The sequence below is a fragment of the Neolamprologus multifasciatus genome, chromosome 23, assembly GCF_963576455.1.
Source record: "Neolamprologus multifasciatus chromosome 23, fNeoMul1.2, whole genome shotgun sequence".
Taxonomy (NCBI): Eukaryota; Metazoa; Chordata; class Actinopteri; order Cichliformes; family Cichlidae; genus Neolamprologus; species Neolamprologus multifasciatus.
In genome coordinates, this window is record NC_140460.1 from 22,695,216 (window position 1) to 22,718,412 (window position 23,197).

A 23,197-nucleotide genomic window follows, 5' to 3' on the forward strand; every position below is an offset into this window, starting at 1 on the left:
AGGCGCTACGAGCACCTTCATGCACCTTCATGCGCGGTGATTCATTTGACCTTTCTTTGAGTGTGAAAATCCAGGTTTGGAGAAAGCCCTCCCCAAAATGTTTCATGGCGTGTAATCACTGCTTCCCCCTCACAATCTGTCAGCAGGGGCTGAAGCTCAGAGCTCTCGCTGCAGAGGGATTTATAACCATTAGTCCCCTGATGGGCAATTATACGCATATAAATAAACGCAATTAGTTTAAGCACGCTTGGAAGATTTCTCTTTCTCTGTGTCTGCCTCTAAAGCATAGGCTTGTAGGTTATTTGATCAGCACGCGAGCAGATTTAAAGTCGAGGTTAAGTAGTATGCTTTTTTTTTTCTTTTGTTCTGTGCACCTCCTCAAGGTGAATCACAACGTAAAGACCTGACAGTATTAGACCAATATCCCCTGTGAGCAGCATCTGGTGACTGTGGGAAGGAAGAACTCCCTTTTAACGGGAAGAGATCTCCAGCTGACCAAGTCTCAGGAAGTGGAAGCAACTGGTAGAGGATTAGGAGAACACGAAGAGAGGAAAAAATAAGAGAGACATAAGTGCACTGATTTATTATTAGAAAAGTCTGTATTAAAATCTTATGAAAAGGTCACAGAATTTGGTGATGACTACACAGCGGTATTACAAAAATAGAAATGAGTCACAAAGTGCAGAACTTAATGGATTTTCACAGCACTGAAAATATGACTCAAAAACGGAAAAGTAGTTCAAGTTCTCAAAGTGAGTTTCAGAGACGTGCAAACGGTCCGGAAGCCAAAGCCAACGTAAATTGCTGCAAATAATAAAATGGAGCAGTAATCAAGTGATTATAAAAGTCTTCCATAAAAGATGGGTTAATTTTACAAGTAATAATCAGGCACACAAACACTAACATGTCTAAGTTATCTTTAAAGTCAAACCTTGCTAGTACCTGCTAGCTCCTGCGTGCAGCACCAGTGGCCTAATGGATAAGGCACTGGCTTCCTAAGCCAGGGATTGTGGGTTCAAGTCCCATCTGGGGTGCTGTCCAGGAGAGTGGCGGAGTGGAAGCGTGCTGGGCTCGTAACCCAGTTATGACATGGTGTGTTATCCTGGAAAGCAGGAAGCAGCCACCAGCAGCAGTCTGAACCACTAATAGGAGGCAGGATGGATCCATGTTTTAATGTCTATGCCAAATTCTGAAAACATCTGAAGGTAGCAGCAGCGATTGAGACTCATCAGAGCAGGCAACATTTTTCCAGTCTTCTGTTGTGCAGTTTTGGTGAATTTGAATTGTAGCCTCAGTTTCCTGTTTTAAGAGAAGAAGAATAAGATGACTCTTGGTTGATGTCAGGAGTGGCCCTCTGCTCCTGTTGAAATGCTCTTCTGCATACCGCAGTTGCAAAAAGTGGTTAGTTTAGTTAGTATTGCCTGTTTTTACCAGCTTGAACCAGGCTGGTCAACAACAAAGAATTCTAACTGAGAGAACTGCTGCTCACTGGATATTGTCTCTTTTACAGCACATTCTCTGTAAAACCTAAAGATAGTTGTGTGGTGAAATCCCAACACTCAGACCGACAACCATGACACATTCACACTTAAATCACCTTTTTTCTCCATCCTGATGCTCAGTTTGAACCTCCGCAGGCTGTGCCTGAGGGCCTGGAGTTGCTGCCATGTGATTGGCCAATTAGATATTTGCATTAACGAGCAGTTGAACGGGTGGACCTAATGAAGTAGTTGATGACTTAATTAGCCACATGTTCACCAACAGTGGTGTTCACAGGTGTATTGAGCACAGATTAATAAGCTCAGGACCCCAACACCTGCAGCGGAGGGAAACACTGGAGCAACAGCGATGGCACAATCTTCTCCTCTGAGTATGTACTTAGAATCCAAAACTAGATGATAGTTTTTAAAAAAAGATGGATTGCCTGACTTAATTTAATTGTAAAGATAACATTTTTCTGCTCTGTGTAGTTTGTACTGACAGATGTTACTTAAATAACAAAGTTTAGCTCAGTGCACACAGGCAGGTACAGTTTTGTTACAGTTACAGTGATTCAGTGATAATTATTGTTAGAAGATTTTTATTATTAAGACATTTTATTAATCATTATTGCTGATATACTAAAGCTAAGAGTGTTCATATTTCTGTTTTTACTTAACCACTTGCACAACTGTCTACACTTTGCCTTAAAAAGACTTGTTTTGCTCTCACATTATCTCACAGGAAACCGCCACCCAAAGAGTAAGAAATGACCTTGTAAGAACATAACCTTTTTTGAACATAAATTCCGAGATCTCACACCTGCCTGTTTGGCTAGGGAATGTTACTTCCTTTCTTGTATGTTTCATGCTGTGTATAAATAAAGCCAGAAAACTGCTCCAGGGTGTGGGCCTCACTTGAGCTCCCACCCGTGCACGTTGAACTGTTACAAGTGTCTGAGTGTTATTTCATTATACCTGATTACTTGATAATATTGTCTCTTATCATTTTTAATGGTCCTTCGAGCCGGATTGGACATTGATTATTTTCTTTTTCATGCTCCACTAGGAAACCTTCATCAAGTCCTGACGTCGTGAGAAGCCCGCGCTGAAGTCTGTCGACAGCTCCTCTCCAGGCAGAGGATAAAGACCAGAGACGCTATAATTCGATTTCTGGCCAGCGTTCTTATAAAGTGGTCCACGACGTTGGGGGTTGATGGAGCAGACCTAAACAACCACGAAATAAATCAGGTGAATATTTAACACTCACCCACATCTTGCGAAAAATTCGAATAAGAGTTGACGCTGCTCCTACAAGTAAACGCTCGTTCTAAGAGAGGACTGGTAGCTATTATAGGAAGCTCCTACAATGTAAATGCTCGTCCTAAGAGAGGACTGGTAGCTATTATAGGAAACTCTAAATGTAAATGCTCGCCTGAAAGAGGGTTGGTAGCTATTTTAGAGGGAAAAGCGTCATAATAAAAACCTTTAAACGCGCGAAATATTTCTATTTTATTGTTTTGTTGGTGGAATAAGTTACATTTTACAGCACAATAGGGAGGCTGAACTATTCCACCGTATTGTTTGCCGACTGGTGCTCACGTACTGGTGGGACGAGAAAAAGGTTGTGCTTCATCACATAAAATTAACACCGCTTTCAAGGGTAGCTTGAAAGTAGAAGGCTGTGTTAATAACCTCTCTCATCCCTCGTGCCAGAGAAAGCACCACGGCTGTTTGTGTGTGTAAAAGTTAAAAAGCTGTAATTTTCAAGGTACCTAAACATAAAACATTTAAAACAAATTAGTGAAAATGGGTAATAAATCAACAAAACTCACTGCTGACGAGCAGTGGTTAGAGAAAAAATGTCCAGGCGCCGGACAAATTAGTGCAAACAGATGGAGGAATCCAAAAAAGTTTAAATGCCCTGCGTGGGAGGGAAAATGTAATCCCTCTGCAGTGATAACTTTAAAGGAGACCCTCCAAGCAGAATTAAACAATGCAAAAAGTCCTAAAAAGAAAATAAAACGTACTCAAGAGTTAAAATATTTCAAAGCATGGAAAGAGGAGGAAGACAGACGTAGTGAAAAAAGAAAAAAGAAAAAGGAAACAACATTACAAAGCCTACAGCCGCCACTTTATGTACCAGCACCGTCAGCACCAGAGCCACAATCAAAAAATCCCTTCACTAGTCAACCTAATCCTAATCCTTATGCCCAAGCCCGAAGTGCATTAAACTGTATGACAAGAAACCCACAGGAAGACATAGGGAAAGACCCGTCAGGCAGGGACATGGGAGGTATTGTAGATCCTCCAGGACCCTCTGGAATTTTTCCAATGATAGCTGCGCCTAATCCCAGATATGGACAGTTGATAGGTGGTGAGAACGCAGAAAGAGATATAAACCCATTTGTGTATGCTTTTAGACCATGGACCCAAGCTGACAGACAAAATGTCGAAAAAGATGTTCCATCTTTAAATGAAGGCTTTCAACAGTGGAGAGACGCAGTGGAACTAATTAGAACTCAATGGGGCCTAAACGGTCATGAAATGCTTCAAGTAGTGCAAGACCTGCTAGGATTGAGAATGGGGACAGTGAAAGACGGTTTTACAGGTGCAGATGACCAAGGAAGACCTCTTGGCCCAGATTCCCTAGATTTAATGAACACTTTGACAGACTTATATGACCGAATTAGGGTTCGTTTAGCCCCCAGAGCAGATTATTCCAAAATAGGAGAAGTAAAACAAAAGGAAGCCGAAACACCATCAGACTTCCTCGATCGGCTACGCCCGGTTTTCCGACAACATTCAGGCCTAGATTATGAAGACCGCCCTGAAAGACCTTACCAACAGCAGTTAAAAAATGCATTTCTAAATGGTCTCCGTCCCGCAGTCAGAGCCCATGTCGAAAAGCACTGGGTGACAATAAACACAGGAAATCTAGCAGACGCCCTACAATATGCAGAGCATGCAACTAGAGTGCTGAAAAAGAAGGAAAAAGGAGGTGTTTTCACTGTAGATCCCGACACAGGTGTCATAGCATTTTCTGGTAAATACAGAGGACAGGGTCAAGGACAACACAGAGGAAAGGGACAGAAAAGCAGAGGTTACAAAGGTAACAGGAAGCACAGAAATGACAGAGACAACCGTTGTTATAATTGTGGAAAAGAAGGACATTTTGCACGAGACTGCAGAAACAAAAAAGAGAATCATAGTGACAGAGAAAGTATGTGACTAGAGCAAAATACTGAAGCTGAACAAAACATTGAGGATGAAACTGAAATCTATAACATACAACAATTACTTTTAGGCTCTGAACATAAACCCACAGTAATTATTCATGTAAACAACGAACCTATGACTATGCTATGTGACACAGGCGCATGTAAAACTGTGTTAAATCAAAAACCACCGAATCTGAAATACTCCAGTAACACCATGATAGTAAAATCAGCATCAGGGCACACCAGCATTAAGTCTTTAACAGAGAGCCTACTGTTAGTACATACAGACAGTGGACGCAGCTGCAAAAATCAATGTATATATGACCCATCCTGCCCAGTTAACCTTCTAGGGAGAGACTCCTTAGGAAAACTGCAAATAGGTGTATTGCCAGGGCCAGAAGGCATGTATGCTAAGTTAATGTTGAATGAAGAGCAAAACCTCACTGACTGTCAGATTAATGTGTGTGAAGGGCAGGGAGAGCCGCACTACTACTGGACATTAGACCTGCCCTCACTAGAACCTTTGCAACACATAGCAAATCAATATCTGCGAACCCACTCAACACGGCAGAGCTACACAGAGTATCACAACACACTGAGGTTCAAACAAAGCCCAGGTCATGACCCCATGTATGACTTACAGGTGCATAAACTGGGCCCACAAATGCTTACATTGCAGCACCTATATGTCACTCAAAGTGGTAATGCAGTCTGCTCTGTACTTCAGCCAGAAATAGTGCAACGAGTGAACAGGATGCCTAAACCACATGTATCAGTAGCACACAATGACAGCACTGAGTGGAAAGATTTAGGCCGCGTTCTCGCTCAAGTTGAAAGGGACAGATATGAAAAAACTGAAGAAACACATGAGGGATGGCTTCAAGGTCGCAGAACAGGATGCATGAGATACACATTAGGGTGGGTACTCACTACCCACCCAGCCACCCACATGATTGACAGCACTAATGTATACGTGCAGGAAGATAGTGAGAACTGACATGAACTCTCATTAGAATTACACCCAGAACTACAACAACTGCCCACAACACTGTGGTCCGTAGGACCTACAGATGTAGGATTAATTAAAGGAGCAGATCCCGTTGTAGTAAAAACCACCACAACCTACAGGCCAGTCAAACCACAATATCCTTTAACAGCAGAAGCAAAGGCAGGCATCAGGCCAGTAATTGCAGATATGGAGAAAGCAGGCATTTTAGTAAAAACAACCAAAGTGACCTGTAACACTCCGATCTTTCCAGTGAAAAAAGCAAACACAGGAAAGTATCGCCTAGTACATGACCTCAGAGCAATAAATGACGTAACAGAACAAATCCCACCTGTGGTAGCAAATCCACACACAATCCTAAATCAAGTAACACCAAAAGAGCAATGGTTTTCGGTTATAGACCTATCAAATGCATTCTTCTCTGTACCGCTACATTCTGACTCACAGGCTCTGTTCGGTTTCACCTTTGATAATCAGAAGTATACATATACAAGGTTACCTCAGGGTTTCCAGAACAGCCCCACCCTGTATGCAGAAGCTTTAAGGAAATCTATGTCGCTTTGCACTCTCCCTGCCCCAGGACAGTTTCTCCTGTACGTAGATGACATACTGATCACGGGAAACACACAGGCAGACTGCAAAGCGAACACAATAACAGTATTACAACATTTAGCTGAACAAGGCCACAAAGTCTCACAGCACAAATTACAACTGTGGAGCTCAGAGGTCACATACCTTGGCCACAAGCTCACAAGGGAGGGAAGAACACTGTTAGACAGCAGGAAACTAGCAGTACAGAATGCTCCAAAACCGCTCACAAAGCAACAGATGATGAGTTATTTAGGTCTCTGCAACTTTTGCAGATGCTGGATACCTGAATATGCTCTGTTAGCTCAACCTTTGCAAAACTTAATTTATGGAAAAAATCTAGCACTGAAAGATAAAATAGAATGGACACCAGAAGCAGAAAAAGCATTTAATGATTTGAAACTTGCCCTACAAACACGCACAGTCTTAGCCTTGCCAGACTATGACAAATTATTTTATTTGCATGTAGATGGAGGTGCAGGCTATATGAAGGCCGTTCTAACACAAGCATTTGGGGAAAAACAACGACCACTCGCCTTTTACTCGTGTAAATTAGACTCAGTTGCTTCAGGCTTGCCTACGTGCATACAGTCATGTGCAGCCGCAGCAGAGGCAGTAAAAAAGTCTGCCGACATTGTTCTCGGTCATAAATTAATTATCAAAGTTCCCCATGCTGTAACCTCCATCTTACTGCAAGCAAACTTGTCTTATCTTACACATGCAAGACAGCTCTCATATGTAGGCATTCTGCTATCACAGTCACACATTACAATTGAGAAGTGTGGACAACTAAACCCAAGCACACTTCTCCCCACTTCAGCAGACGGAGAAAAACACTGTTGCATGCAAAAATTAGATGAGGAAACGAAACCACGAGCTGACATTCATAGCACACCGCAACTGACCTTCACTAACATTTTTGTAGATGGCTCAGCATCCAAAAATAGTTTGGGGAGAAACTGTGTGGGCTATACAGTAACCACAGCTGACAAGGTTTTAGAAGCTAAACCACTAACTTCCTCACACTCTGCTCAAACAGCTGAACTGACGGCTGTCATCAGAGCATGTCAACTACATGAGGGACAAAAGATAAACATATACACAGACAGCCAATATGTTTTTGCAGCAGTACATCATTTTGCAAAAATCTGGCAAAACAGAGGTATGGTTACTTCTACCGGTAACCCTGTGCAACACGGAAATCTTTTAAAACAACTACTAGAAGTTATAACTCTGCCAAAGAAGCTGGCATTATGCAAATGTGCTGCACACCAAAAAGATGACTCTGAAATTACTAAAGGCAACAACTTTGCAGACATAGCTGCAAAAAAGGCAGCACATCAGCCAATAGAAACCTTAATGTCTGAAACCACAGAGTTAATACCACTTGATGTACTGAAAGATGAACAGAAAGCCGCACCCACTGCAGAACAAAAGAAGTGGTTAAAATGTGGCGCACAACTGAAAAATGACTTAATGACCTGTAATGGCAAACCAATATTGCCAAAATCTCTACACAAGACAGCAGCATTAGTGACACATGGCTCGACGCACGTGTCAACAGGAGGGATGATAGATATTCTCTCTAAACACTTCTACACTCAAAATTTCGAAAATTCAGCAAAAGAATTTATCAGAACATGCATGATTTGCCAAAAACACAATGCACAGGGAAATCTCAGACCCAAAAGAGGTCATTTTCCCACACCACCTCACCCATTCCATACAATCCACATGGACTTTATCGAATTGAATGAATGCCAAAATTCGAAATATGCTCTAGTAATTATAGATGTATTTTCAAAATGGCCAGAAATCTATCCAGTAAAAAGAGCAGATGCAATTTCAGTAGCAAAATGCTTATGCAATCATTTCATACCCACATATGGCATCCCTAGCCTGATACGGAGTGACAATGGAACACATTTTGTAAATGACATAATTAGCAAGGTCTCTGAAGCCTTAGGATTTAGCATCAAACATCACTGTGCATACCATCCACAAAGTGCCGGACTAGTGGAAAGAACTAACGGTACAATAAAACAAAGATTAAGAAAATGCATGGAAGAAACAGGAAGGCCATGGCCCGAGTGTGTAGGCCTAGTAAAAATGTGGATGAGACTGACGCAAGGCTCTCAGAAGCTCACACCTTTTGAAATCATTCATGGCAGACCATTTCCACTGCCGATCACAAGCGAGCCAATAGACAAATCAGTAAGGGAAACCACCCTAGCTGAATGGATGACTAAACTGCTTGAAAACAAAGAGATTGTGCTAAACAACCAACTGCCGAGTGATTCTTCTCCAGTCTCTTCCAGGTTGAAACCAGGCGATTGGATCCTGATTAAAGTACTCCACAGGAAAAATTGGAGTTCACCGAGGTGGGAGGGCCCCTATCAGGTGCTGCTGACGACCCCAACTGCATGCAAAATAGCAGAACGACCCTCGTGGATTCATCAGAGCCACACAAAGAAAGTGCAGAACGCACCAACTGACTAGACGCCGGTTCCCCCAGGCCAAGGTGATCTAGGAGTGGAGGAAGGGCTGATTGGGCCTAACCCGCCCGCCCTTGACCTTCTCGCTCTTAGTCATCTCACCGGAAGCCCGGGTGTTCCTGGTCTCCACTGAAGACACAGCGAAAACAGCCACCTGGCCCCACCTGCCCGGTAGAAAAACAGGAGATCAATCTAACCTGTAAAACCAGAAGAGCCAAGCAACTGACTTCACTCACGTAAAGTATCAACCACAACAAAAACATGACTGACGCTCTGAACGCTTTGAGAAAGATTAAGGACGCTCAGCAACAAGACTATGTCACAAGCACTGAAGATTGGCTCACATGGTTGCTAAGTGGTTCTTGGAAGTCCCTACTGATTAAAGGACTTGTTTTTGTTGGAATTTTACTTTTACTTTTATGTGTTTTCACAACATGTGTAATACCCTGTCTGAAGAAAATGGTATCAAACATAGTGATGACCTCTATCAATGCTTATGTAACACTGCCTCAAATGGAAGATGTTTTGGAAAAGGATTCATGTGATGATGTTGAAGTCTAATTGAACCCAGGATTGCTCAATGACGTTCTGACCGAAAATGTTTAGGCAAGAGGTTATGAATTGAACCAATAGCAATGCTGTTATTACAGAAATTTGAACAACAAGAGGGGATGTTAGAAGATTTTTATTATTAAGACATTTTATTAATCATTATTGCTGATATACTAAAGCTAAGAGTGTTCATATTTCTGTTTTTACTTAACCACTTGCACAACTGTCTACACTTTGCCTTAAAAAGACTTGTTTTGCTCTCACATTATCTCACAGGAAACCGCCACCCAAAGAGTAAGAAATGACCTTGTAAGAACATAACCTTTTTTGAACATAAATTCCGAGATCTCACACCTGCCTGTTTGGCTAGGGAATGTTACTTCCTTTCTTGTATGTTTCATGCTGTGTATAAATAAAGCCAGAAAACTGCTCCAGGGTGTGGGCCTCACTTGAGCTCCCACCCGTGCACGTTGAACTGTTACAAGTGTCTGAGTGTTATTTCATTATACCTGATTACTTGATAATATTGTCTCTTATCAATTATCAATAGATAAATCAATCTATTAGTGTAGGGTCTTTACTTCACAGTGTAAAGTGATTGTTTGGTGCGATATAAATAAAACGGAATTAAATGCATTCAGTGACACACGCGCGCGCAGATAAAAATGTTCACATTACATCTTTTATTTTCCAAAGTAAAGTGATCACATGATACGTCATTAAATGGCGTGAATACCAGTAATAGTAAACGCACCGTGGCCCTCCACCCCACCTTAGAGCTGACTCTGTTACATTAATTGATATTAAAATGTGCGTCTGCACGCAGACTATTTACGCCATTAAAAAACATACACGCCGCGTGCGTGTTTTATGTGATCCAGGCCACTGAGAGTCTGACATGACCGAAAGATTTTAAAAGCAGACGAGGGGAAAGTGTCTCCCTTTGCGGGGGCTACGGACTCCATCCACTGAAATATTCTGGCGAGCTGTTAGGAAGCACCAAAACGCGCCAATCCAAGTTTTGCGCACGGGGGATTTTATTTGTTATCCAAATCCACACGCCAGCGCCGAGAAAGAGTCGCGGTGAGAGGATAACAAGTAATGATGCGCAATTAGTGCGCGGGCACAGGATGAGAAATGGAAACGCCAACTGTGCGCTCCAGTCACGTGAATGCGCTTTACGATTTCTGCGCCCCGGATCTGTCTCCAGTCGCGCTGCGTGGAGAGGAGACGCGCACTTTGCGGGCAGGAGCTTCTTCTTCTACTACTTCTCCTCCCCTCTCTCTCTTTTCTCTCTTTTTCTTCGCTGTCACTTCAGTCAGCCGGGAGGATGAGCGGATCCGAGTCCGGGCTGCCTCTGCGGCGGGTCGACCTCCTTGTCTTATAACAACCTGAGGGAGTCCACGCGTGTTTGTCCCCCCATTCTTCTTCTCTTGGTCTCATGTTTCCCCTCCGAGCATCATTTGGGAGAGAATGCGTCTGCTCGTTTTCGCGACTTTGCTCGGAGTCCTCCTCGATACGGGTAAGTGCAACTTTGGGGAGACCGCAGTGGTCTCGTATGAAGATAGAAGTCATGTCCACGCACAGAAAGGAAATGCAGACTTCGTTTAGAGCCAGTCGAGATGAACTTTACTTTAAAGCCGGTGTAACATTTTGGAGACTCGTCTTTGTGCCAATAGATAAAGAATAAAAAAGAGAAGCTTTCCAGATGTTTTTAGATAAGTGGAGAAATAGCAAGCAGGATTTATGGTTTTGGAGAAGGAGTGCTCCCCTCCCCACCCCACACCTCACACACCCCGAGCTCATTTTGGAGCAAAGTGGGAACGATAGTAACACCGATCCACGCCAATGACGCCCTTTAAAAGTGCGAGCCGCTTGTTCCCGCTGCTGCATGACTTTCTGCCACATCGCGCCGATAGTATTTAGTTGTTCCGAAGTGCGTCAGGTGATTGGAGTTAAGAGGATGGCGATATAGAAGCAGCAAAAAGGATGTGGTTTGTTTTTCTTATCAGCTTCTGTTTTCTGTAGCGGAACTAAGAAAACGGGGGATTTGGAGCAGTTTTCTAGAAGTGATGAGCAGAGCTCGGGAGCTGGATGCTGCTCTGGTGTCCTGGTTTCAGGAGTCTGCAGGTTTTGCTTGGTTTAAATGTATTAGGGTGGTGTTGTGGTGGTGGATATGATATGAGGACCTTTAAAGTTGGAGGTGAATGCTTGCTGCCATTTAAATGATCGCACCAGTGATCTCTTTAAGCTTGAGTGGGATGTTTAGGGCAGGCGTTTCTGCAGGGATGGATTTTTGAGCTGCTCTGATTAAGATATCCTGGCACGGAGCAGTAAGTGAGCATACGCAGTGATCTGATGAAAAATGCTGAGATTTGATTATATAAATTTATAGACTTTGCTTTTAGTTATGATGCAGAAAGGTGGCACTGAGTCTGTAGATCATCTGATTTTCAACCATAGCAGTCACTTAAACAGGACTACAACGTCATTGTGGGCACTGTGATGTCTAATTCATATGTTTACTTACACTCACTTTCTTTTCGCCTCACGGTTTGTGCAGATCTCTTCATGGCATGAGGCATCTCACGTTTTCTGGCAATAGGAGAAGAATAAATATTTTTGTGATTTCTGGGCTCCTTTTTTTTCTCATACAGTATAAAAGTTAATAAAGGCTGAATATATTTATTTCAAATTAATCCTCATGATTTACCTTGATGACTGCAAGAGAAATATGTCTGCTGCATCTGCGATGACTGACGGAGTCCAGTCCACCTTTTAAATTAGAGCTGATCTTTTAAAGTTCCACAGAGAACATGCAAAGAAGAGAATGATTTATTTGAAAAATGAGGACCGAGTAGGTCTTTGAACAGCTCCTGTGGGGTCTGCAGGTGCCCCTGCTGGTAAGTTAAAAGAAGCGGTTGATGAAATTGGCAAAAACCCACATAAAAGTGCATTTTGTATGTTTACAAGAGGTTGCAGTAGCAATCTGGACTCTGGTTTTAGTACCTCAGGGGATGAGGATGCAGATGGGTCATCTGTGCACTGGCAGATTACATTTAGCACGGCAGCTTTGTGTTGTAAATGGAGTTTTATCAGCTATAAAATCCACGGGTTACCAGGGAATTAAGAACAGCCACTCTGAGCTTTGCTGATGTGTTTTCTTTACGGCTTATTCTGTGTGAATTTATAACCTCTCTGCTGACACTCGAGACATCCAATAAAAGAGAGCAAAGAAAAACATGTGCTTTTATGTGCTTCGTGCAGTCAGGAGACCTTGTCACTGTCCATCTGCTTGTAGGTGTAAAGTCAAAACACCCAGCGGGAGATAAAAAGATGACAGTGCGCTCTCGTGGAGCGCCATTAGTCATGTTTGGAGCAAATATACCGTTGAACAAATGGTATATGTGCTAAAATCTGTACAAGCATCTATCGCTCGACTCTGAGAGAACACAGGGGAGGCAATAAACACACAGCCCCGATTCACAGATACTGTGAACAATTATCAATAATCCAAGAAAAATAGTCCTGTGAAGAGCAGCTTCAAACTTGAGAAAAGTCTGGCAAACTTCATCAGTCGTCACCTGTGCTGTTCATATGACGAATAACGGCTATCCTGACTTGCTTTAAAGCTGCTGTTTGAAGAGGACAGGCTGAAGCCCGTTCACACCCACAGGATCAGCCATGATGAGGTTTACAGTGAGGGAGAAAGGGTGACATCACCACACACCTGTGGTGGCCAGTTGCTATGGTGCATAACGCCACTGAGAGGAGGGGGAGGTGTGAAAAACCCTGTTGTCTGAGTCACTGAGGTCCAGGCTCTGGAGAGGCCAGTCAATCAAATAAATGTAGCTGTTGCCAATTTGACACTTTCTAGATGGTTTTGCATGGTGGATCAAAATCTGACGGTAGTTTTCTGTGTTCAAAATGTATTCATTTTGACAAGATCTCCAACACCACTGGCTGAAACGCTGCCCCAAACCATGACAGAGCCTCCACCGTGTTTTACAGGTGGCTGTAGACACTCGTTAAGTTAAACTGGGACTAAGAATGAGTTTAAAAGCAGGCAAGGATTGTACACACTCTCCTCGGTTTACGACCTCAGTAAACATTTTTTCTGATTGTTTGATGGACTCAAACGCTAGATTCAAGTTCTAGGTAATGATTGGAAAATTTAAAAAATCATATTGCGTGAAATTTCATAGCTTTGCACAGTCACATTAATCACAGAGCATCATTCATTATCACTCAGTGGTGCATAATAGAAGAATGCAGCTTATGGGCATATTTTTAAGTCTTTAACGTATCAATAAGTAATATCAAAGTTTATTCAGAATGGCTCCAATCTCTCAGGAAGCTAAGATTCCACCTGCTGCTAATCTTGAGTTTGCAAACCTCTTGGAAACAGTGGCTAGACCTATCTTTCTCATTTTCTTCACAAGATAAAAAAAATCTAGCCACCTTTTTAAGCTCTGCGTTTTTGACATTTGACAAAAAAACAAATGTTAAACGCATTGTTTTGCTTATCAAGCTGTGACGGGAGGATTGATTATCCACGTGAAGAACTCTGTAGGGCGGGAATCAAAAAAAGTCCTGCAATAACTGAAAATTTCTGCTTCCACTCTGTGTGGCAGGAGATACCCTTCAGATTCAGTGCTACCAGTGTGAGGAGATGAAGCACAATGACTGCTCCACACCAGAGTACATCGTCAACTGTACCGTCAACGTACAGGACATGTGCCAGAAGGAGGTGCTGGTCAAATCTGATGGTAAGCCGCTTCTCGTTGTTAGCTCATGAAGTCTGGCAATGCCTCAGTAGAGGCCCCAACATTACAGAGATTACAGAATTATGTATGCTTGATGGAGGAATGTCTTTCTTGGTTTTCTCATTCCTTTACGCGCTCCAGAACAGAGTCCATAAAGGTTGAGAGACTGGGATTAATGCAAAGTCTGAGCCAGCCAAAAGTACAAAGATAGAGTTTCTGTTTATCAGTAGAAAGAAGGAAGGTGACCGTCTGGAAACCAGAGATGAAACTGAAAACACATCACTCAGAGAGAACGTGACTTCTTAAGTTTTCTTCTCTGCCATTTAGGTGAGGCTGCCGTAATTGACTACGCTCGTTTTGGTCGTAGCATGACTTTTATTTTCGAGTCACGTAAGTGGAGCCTACATAAACAACTCTTTAAATTAACTGTGATGTTTGCAGATGTGTGTAATTTTCTCTGTCATTAGTGACAAAAAAGAAAGTACCCAAGGATACCCAACTTCTTCCATCCCAAAATACCTGTTAATCGTTGTGTCTTATTGACTGGTCCAAAAGAGCAATCTCCTGTGATTTTCAGTGAAATAGACATTGTTATCTGTAATTTAGTTCCTTTGCTCTGCTTTGAAGGAAAAGAGAAGCACTGACTGATGTGTAGGCTGACTCTGGTGTAGGACTCGGTATCACAGAGGGAACACTGCGCTGTGGTACAGTGTGTAAAAATGTTCCAGTTGTAAACCTACATAAACGTTCCCATCCATTGCTTTTATTTGCAGGCTCGCTTTTAAAAAAGCCTTATTTGTATTGTGATGTTGTTTTTGCTGATCCGAAACCCCAGCCGACTGAAACTACTTCATTCAGCTCATTTGTCAAAGACAAGAGGCTTTCATTCAGCTGCCACTGACATAAGATTAGATTAGTTTTGTGCCGCCTTACAGGAAATAAAATAACTCAGTCTATAGAGTGAAAAAAAAACTGACAGTTTGGAAAAGAGATGGGACAATTTTTTAAAATCCCAAACTAGGAAACCTACTAGGGGTCATGTGGTAGAAAATGCAAAAAATGATTAACAAACCTCCATTTATTGTCTAAAAATGTATAAATATGAAATAATAAAAGGAAAAGTGGATACAACCACAATACGGTTGTAGCGTTTAAACTTTTATTTCACATCCAGAGCAGTATAAGGTAGGAAGTTTAATTTGTTTTGTCCACCAGAATATTATTTTGAGCTATCTCAAAATTTGGACTTCTAATATCTAATTCGAAATTTCAAGTTATATTTTTTGAGATTCTATCTAACATTTTAATTTATTGATGGCAAAACTAAATAATTAAAATTCAGTAGCAAAATCAAGCTTCCATAAAATATTTATCTGTGTATTTATCTGCTAACATCTGTTTGGCTAACTAGCATAGCCAAGTATGAAACGTATTAGCAAAGCATTTCTTCAAAGACCAAAGCTCATCATTAACTTTAAGGTTGTTGAGTTAAATCTTATTTAAAGAGCTGTGAAAGATTTCATCCAAGGTGCTCTCAGTTTCTAAACAGAAATTATTAACGTGATTTTCATTACATTTTGAGAACGTTTACACTTTAGCATCCCCAGCTAACATAATCAAAAAATGTGCACAAACAACGGCTAGTTCTCCTATTTTCTATTATAGTGTTGGGAAAAAAACTTTTTCAGTTTTATTCAGTTCTGTTCCTTTAGTTCAATTTCTTCCATGTAATAAATGTATTTTTATTTAATCTAGATATTAATTAACCTAGTATCAAACATATTTTTGTAACATTGCTTCTAAGGCCCAAACAGTCATTAGCTATCAGTTTGCCTTGTTCACTCTTATTTAAAGATCCGAGTGGGAGCTTGTGCAAAATGCACAAGCTCTCATTAGAATCTGAGCTAAAACTGTCAACAGTAACCTGTTCTTTGTTGGATTTTGGTGTTTACATATAGCTCGATTTTTTTAAAAAAAGAAAAATTTTCTGTTGTAGTACTGATATTAATATAATTAATCCAAGGCTAAAGCACATCATTAATTATCATTTTATTGTGTAAATGTTTTTCCTGCCTTAACAATTATGTTATTATATATATATTAATATCAGTTTAATTTCTGATATTATGCAAATCAGAAATTAACCAACATTAGTGACTGTAATCTGGTTTTTGCTCAATTTTTACTAAATTTGGGAATGTTTATTTTTCAACTACTCCAGCCATCTTTACACGGTATTGTGCATTAGCTTTCCCTAACATGTTTGCTAGCCTAGTATTTGAAGTAAAAATATTCTTTATTTTTACAGACTGTCAATATTATGTTTGCAGCTACCTGCAAAAGTCCCTTCAGATAACAAAGTTATCATTGATTGGCTTATCAGATTTTTCCTATTAGTTGTCAAATCTCAGACAGCACATGGCTTGATGAAGTGTCTTATAATTGGAAGTTTATAGGTTCAGTGCTTGCAACAAAATAGCCTTGCATGGTGTCCTTGAGTAAAATATTGATCCCTCATAGCATTGCCTCAGATAGTAATTTTAGGCTTTGCCTTGACAGACAGAGAAGCAGTTCTGTAGAAACATGTGCCTTATTACCACATACCAAACAAGCACTATCAAGGGGAAAAATGCTAAGATGCACATTTTTCTTGCCTTTCCACTTAAAGGAACTTCCTGCTGCAGAAATTGAATTTATCTGAATTTGATTTAATCCACACTTTTTTATTGTCCAGCAAAGGAATGTTTCATTTGCAGACAACAGAAACAACCACATGAATAATACAGTAACAATACCACATAGATGACAAAATGCTTCCTATATGAAGCATACCGTAGAAAAACATAACAAATAACAGCAATAGGTACCAGATAGAGAAATGTTACTTGATAAAGAAGTCAGAAAGTGCAGAGTGAATAAAAAGCATTTTTCCAACACATCGCAGAAACAAATTGTCCCTCACTGCACAACGTTAGTTAATAAAAGGAGACAGGAAATCAGTACTTTCAAAGTCCAAATAGTGCAATAAAGTACTGCAGCTCTTATAAGTTGAGTCTAAGCAATCTTATTACAGCAGGGACAATGAATCCACGTTTCTTTGCAACTTTTGTTAAATGCATTTCCAACTACTGGCATCTCTTTTACTATTTTTACTATTTTCTGTTTGAACACTGGAAACATTTAGAGAGCTCTTGATTATTTTTTTCAGGGATACATTATCGGAAATCGTGTGCATCCTCGGGGGCTTGCCTCATCGCCTCCTCTGGCTACCAGCAGTTCTGCACCGGCAGGTTGAATTCAGTCTGCATCTCTTGCTGCAACACCCCACTCTGCAACGGCCCCAAGAGGAAGCGTCCCACCAACTCGGCGGCAACGACCACCCTGCAGACGAACCGGCCTCTTCTTCTTTTCCTGCTCACACTGCTGCTCCTCCTACTGACGTAGATGATGTTCCCGCCACAACTTCGCTGTACAGTTTGTTTTCTGTCTAAACCATTTAAAAGAATTTACCTTTCCAATCAGAATTAAAGTCAAGGTTGTAAAAGAAAGCATGGTGTTAAAACCACATAAGCGAGGGGATAATATGACGGTAGATTTAATGTTTGTTTTTTTTTAAATCAGTGTGACCCAAAATGACTTAGGCACTGGGCTTATCAAACATGACAGTAATTACTCAAGTCAGGGCCAAGAGACATTTATCCACAGATTTCTGCAAAAACCAAAAGGTTTTTACAAATTTCCCCGTGGGGGCCATTAAAAAAATGCATGTTTCAGACACTTTTGCTTTGCTCTCACCTTGCACACAAGGAAAGTGCATCCATCATTCATGCAGAGTATATTTTTCCATAAATAGGTGATATAAACAGGGATATTCCCTACTGCCGAGCCAGTGATCTATTGCTGCTGAACTTCTACTTCTAAAATAAAGCGTAAGTAACAAAAACCCCAGTTCCTTGAATGGCCACTTGAAGGTCACTGCAAAAGGAAGCCAGTCCCCCGAGTACCTTTAAATTAGATGTACACATGCTCAAAGCATGACCCCCCCCCCCCCCCCCCCGAAAAAAAGAGCTTTGGTTTGTTTCTTTTCAGTAAAACGTACTTTTTATGACACTCTATCATTTCAGTTTTATTAAAGCCACAGTTACACAGGGCTAGAGACCAGTCTGCAACCATCTGGCAACCACCGGTGCCAAGGGACGAATCTGTATTCCTCAACCAGTGAGATCATGATTGCTTTTGTTGGTAGCATTCAAAGAGGTCTCCTTTTGATTGCTTTACTCACTAGCCGTTTGCCAGGGTTGTCAGTGGCTGGCATGAGAGACACCGACTTATCTGCAAACAAATCAAACAGTGGGAAAACTACAAATAATGCAATGCAAACTAGAAATGCAGTGACCAAATAAAGGTATCTCCTTTTTAATGTGTTGCTTGCATCAAAAAGGTACAACATTTACTTTGAAGGCAAAGATTCTCTGTGTCTGGTTTGAATCTTTTTCAAATTTTACTAAAGATTGGGAAGTAGTTGGTAAGTGTTTGCAGACAGGTCAGCATCTTCCGTGTAAACCACAGGTATCAACAGCAGTCTGCTAGCAGCCAAAGCAATCTCAAGGAAGTTTTGGCACAGCACCCTCTTTGCTACCAATTTCTCCTGGTAAAAATCAGCAACCTCCAGCAACTGCTCTCCATGTGGTTGGTTTTTCCTTGTGACCGCCTAAGTGAGGCCCAAGGCTTCGAGTTAAGCATGATTAAAGGTATGGACAGTACTGCAAAGGATGAAGTACCAAACTCAAAGCCTCAATGGATAGTCTACAAATCACTGGGTAATGTTATGGTGGCCCATCCAACTTATATATACAGTCTATGAGCTCAGCCTGTAGCTTCACCACAGAGAGATGAAGCTAAACTAGGTACAGGACCTTTTGTCGGCCCTCTTTTATGTAAAGCTGATCAAGTGTGAGTTAATGCTTTAGTTCAGAGGTGGGCAACTCCAGGCCTCGAGGGCCGGTGTCCTGCAGGTTTTAGATCTCACCCTGGGTCAACACACCCGAATCGCATGATTAGTTCATTACCAGGCCTCTGGAGAACTTCAAGACATGTTGAGGAGGTAATTTAGCCATTTAAATCAGTTGTGTTCATTCAAAAACCTGCAGGGACACCGGCCCTCTAGGCATGGAGTTGCCCGCCCCTGCTTTAGTTATAGCTCACAACAGGTTATCTTAGTTGTGCACAAAACCTGGAAGCTATGAGAGGAACCTGACCTGGGAGACAAAGGACACTGTGCTTCTTTAACAGATTAAACAAATAAGTCTTGTTATGTCATTTTGACAGTTTTAGAAGTGAAGGTAGGTGACTCTTGTCTTCTAGACAGAGCGAGGGGGATTGTTTTCCCCTTCTTTCCAGTGATTAGCTGAGCTAACTATCATCTGGCTGTAAACGTAATGGGCAGATGTGAGACTAGTATCAATCATCTCATTTGATATGCACTAGAAAGAAAATTAGCATATGTCCTCAATCTATTACTCTTAAATTAGCTAAGGGAAATCTTAATGCTGCTCTCTACAGAGATAACTGCTTTTCCTGCTTTGCAACAGTTTGGAGGCCCTAAACAAATTATTTTTCTCATCTTTTAATAAATGAATGTGAGTGGAGTGCACAAAGCCCTGATTTCAACCAAAATTCAACATCGTTGGGATGAAAACCAAAACAGCGAGTGTTGGATCGTATGTGTCGAGTTCACTGGCTGTGAGATATTTAACATGAAGGTGAAAAGACTAAACACACACAGAAATGGTTTCAAAGCTACTGTTTTAAGATAGTTTTTTCTTTCTTTCTTTTCTTTTTTTTTTTAAAACGAATACATACGATGTAATATGCTTTTTGTTGCCACAGGTTCATCCCGGTGTCTGGACCTTACGAGGAGATTTGGACACCACATCGGCTTCGTAGCTTCTCAGCTTTATAGAAAACTGTCAGTGTTATTGATAAAATGGCGTAACCGCTGAGAGTGACACTGAAATCCCGGAGAAGTGAAAGCATACAGAGCTTTGTGAATCATTGATTGCTCGGGTTTGAAGAGGATGCGGCTGAGGCATCTCTCGCCTTTCTTTCTTTCTTTTCTCTGTTTTTTTTTCTCTTTGGCTTTTTGTGAAGTGGAGCGTTTATGTGAAGAAGCTGGTCTCAAGTTATTTTCTGGTTATTAGATGCTGTAAAAAAAAAAGTGCTGGTGGAGGTTATAATACTTTTGAGCTTTTTCATTTTCTGGTCTTACGGTTTGAAACAACGCTGCTGGTTTCATTTTCCTGTTGATGCTGTAGCTGTTTATGCTCTGGATACACAGATTTGACCTTACGAAGCCAAACTTTAGTTTTATTTCTCATATGTTACTGTGAAGACTGCACTTTGACTGAGGCAACAAGTTGAAGGTTTCCCAGGTCTCTTGCATCTTCCTTTCACATTTATGCTTATTCTCCACTATCAACCGTCATTTCTCTTTGTTTCTGCGTTCTCAATCATAGGGTTGCTTATGCGATATAAAACACTATTAGTAGGCATTAATATTCCTGTGTAAAATGATCTATTAAATTGTCTCATAACCTTCATATTACATAGTGCAGAATAATAAGAAAAAAATATAAGTACAAATAAAATTCTCACTCGAGACTTGCTTCAGGTGATCTCTGTCATATTTCCCTTTAAGTATCCTTCATGGCCCCAAAATCATGGTTCTCTCTGCATGCTGTAAAACAAATTTCATAACTGAAACCTGATTTGATTCTCATATTTCAGTGTTCAGATGAGCATTTTAGAAAATTTCTGCATTTATATTTGCCTCTAAATGATCTGTTTGCCTATTTATTCTTATCACGGATATTTGTTTGGCTATCTGTACCGTATCGTATTTATTCTGTGGTGAATGTGCTGTGGACGGCGATGCAGACACTCCGGCGCTGTATTTTAATGCCACACGTGAAGGTTTTAACGGTCCTGAGGAGAGCGGAGGACAAGAAACTGCAGTTCAAGAACGTCAAGAGGAAAGGCATACTTGAGTTTATTATTTCTAGATTTGAAAAAGCTGTGTCAGAGACGGGCCATCTGATAAACTTTTGTCTTTTTATTGATCTTCTGTGAAGAGTAACACTGTATTCTGCTGATATGTGATGTAAATAAATGTTGCAGAAAAACTGCCGTTAAGCAGCAAGACGTCGTGATTTCACTCTAAGAGCTCGTTCACTTTCTGTTTGAAAACTAAGAAGTTTAACAGATAATGGAGCGCAAAATATTAAACATTTAATAATAACTCTGTTGGAAACTTCTTGGTCTAAGTAATTAAGACAATTTAAGGCGGGGAAATTGTCAAGAAATTGCAGGACTTCTGACCAAAGCAATAATAATTCATTAAAACGACACTAGAAGCTAAAAACAGGTGATTAGAAATTGTATTTAAGTGAAATAACAATAAAAACAAACAGAAACAATATTGTGTGCTTATAAAACAAACTAAAATTTATAATCTATGGATAGGGAAACGTCCTCGGCTTTAGTCTTCGTCAGTGTGGTCAAATTCGTCCAACAAGCACCGAGACAGTCTGGACATTTATCGAGACCAGCATGTCCGCATGTCGTCAAGTGTTTGCATTGTAATTGCTAGTCTGAACCTATCAAATCTGCCCCAGACAAATGTCACACACATTACAAATGCTTTCATTGGCCACTTTATACTCTTTCTAAAAACCAATCCCCCACACTATTACACCACCAGCAGACTGAATTGATACAAAGCAGGCTGATCCATGTTTTCATGTTGTTCACACCTAATTTTGACCCTACCGTGTGAATGTTGCAGCAGAAATCAAGACTCACCAGCCCATGCGACATTTTTCTAATCTTCTTTTGATAAATTTTGGCGAGCCCGTGTGAATTGTAGCCTCAACTTCCTGATCTTACCTGACAGGAGCTGCACCCGGCGTGGTCTTCTGCTGCTGTTGAGATGCTCTTCTGCATAACTTGGTTGAAACGAATGGTTATTTGAGTTGCCGTTCCCTTCCTGTCAGCTGGATGCAGTATGGTCATTCTCTTTTGACCTCTTCCAACAACAAGACATTCTGCGTAAAACAGATGGTTGTGTGGGAAATCACAACAGTTTCTGATGCTCAGCTTGAACTTGAGAACGTGACCATGATCAGTTGTGTTCATGAGCAACAAAAAACAACTAAAACTAACACTGAAACTAGGAAAAACCAAACTGAAACTAAACAATATAAAGTAAAAGAAAGGTCTGCGTTCTTGGCAGCACGGCCTCACCTCTGCTCATCAAGGCAACCTCGGACCCTCAACTCTTATTAGTTTAGCCAGTACTATTAGATCAAGCACCATTTTCTGCTCTGCTACCATAATTGGAAAAGGAGTTCTCTAATGACCAGTCAGCATTTATAACATGATAAACTTACATTTGGTAACACAGGGGGCAACTGCAACACAGGAGTGATGGTTACTGAATGTATGCCTGTGTAGATGTTCCCTTAGAAATCAACAATGAATGGATTCCTTTAACCATACATTTTTATTTATGATATATCTACTGACCTTCTGTGCTCCGACTTACAGAGGTTACTGCTTAATTAAAGTTGATTTGTTGAAAAAATTCCTTTGAACACAGATTCTTTTTCTTCCTTTGCAGTAATTAGAAACAAATTAAGCCCCTTAACAGAATATTGCTGTAAATTTACCGCCACACTACGTCCAGATGAACATGGAGGATTGAGCATGCATCAAGACGTTTATTTCAGACAGTTTGCAGCCTGCTTTCACTTATCGTTATTAAGGAGGAAGCACAGTCTTGTTATGTGAATCTGCAGTTGATAGAAAGACTGCCAACAGTGTAAACGTGATAAAAGTGTTATATCACACAGAGGACTTTATCAGAATGAACAGCCTGTTTTACACCTCTGTCTTCGAGTGGCTGTTTCTCTGGTAGCTCAGTCTTTGAAATTCGCAGCTCATGTGTCTACAGATTCATTTTTTTTCTGGGAAAAACAGTTTTCCTCCTCAGTGTATCATTTTAAATACACTGCTGTGAAAATCAGTTTGCCCC

The 23,197-nt window shown here is 40.9% G+C and overlaps 1 protein-coding gene and 1 non-coding gene across 6 annotated transcripts; both read left to right on the forward strand.

Annotated features, from left to right (window-relative positions):
* The first annotated feature begins 961 nt into the window (after positions 1–961).
* trnar-ccu (transfer RNA arginine (anticodon CCU)) lies at positions 962–1,034 on the forward strand. Its single transcript has one exon. It is a non-coding gene; the product is annotated as a tRNA-Arg (tRNA).
* Positions 1,035–1,762: 728 nt separating this feature from the next.
* Positions 1,763–23,197, forward strand: LOC146491544 (ly6/PLAUR domain-containing protein 1-like). 5 transcript variants are annotated; one of them, XM_085152026.1, is made up of 5 exons: positions 1,763–1,870; positions 13,975–14,109; positions 14,434–14,496; positions 17,315–17,575; positions 19,996–23,197. In XM_085152026.1, the coding sequence occupies exons 1-4, from the start codon at positions 1,849–1,851 to the stop codon at positions 17,548–17,550; spliced, it is 456 nt and encodes a 151-aa protein (XP_085008152.1). In that variant the 5' UTR covers positions 1,763–1,848; the 3' UTR covers positions 17,551–17,575; positions 19,996–23,197. The 5 variants fall into 5 exon arrangements, with proteins under 5 accessions (XP_085008152.1, XP_085008151.1, XP_085008153.1 ...); XM_085152025.1 differs by lacking the exon at positions 1,763–1,870 and adding an exon at positions 10,286–10,862; XM_085152029.1 differs by lacking the exon at positions 1,763–1,870 and adding an exon at positions 10,870–11,673.

What these genes read in the sequence shown, in the direction of transcription:
- LOC146491544 (XM_085152025.1), top strand. Translation starts at nt 10,814, where the DNA reads ATGCGTCTGCTCGTTTTCGCGACTTTGCTCGGAGTCCTCCTCGATACG. An exon ending in CGGAGTCCTCCTCGATACGG is followed by an intron (nt 10,863 to 13,974) that starts GTAAGTGCAACT and finishes TCTGTGTGGCAG; the next exon opens with GAGATACCCTTCAGATTCAG. An exon ending in GGTGCTGGTCAAATCTGATG is followed by an intron (nt 14,110 to 14,433) that starts GTAAGCCGCTTC and finishes TCTGCCATTTAG; the next exon opens with GTGAGGCTGCCGTAATTGAC.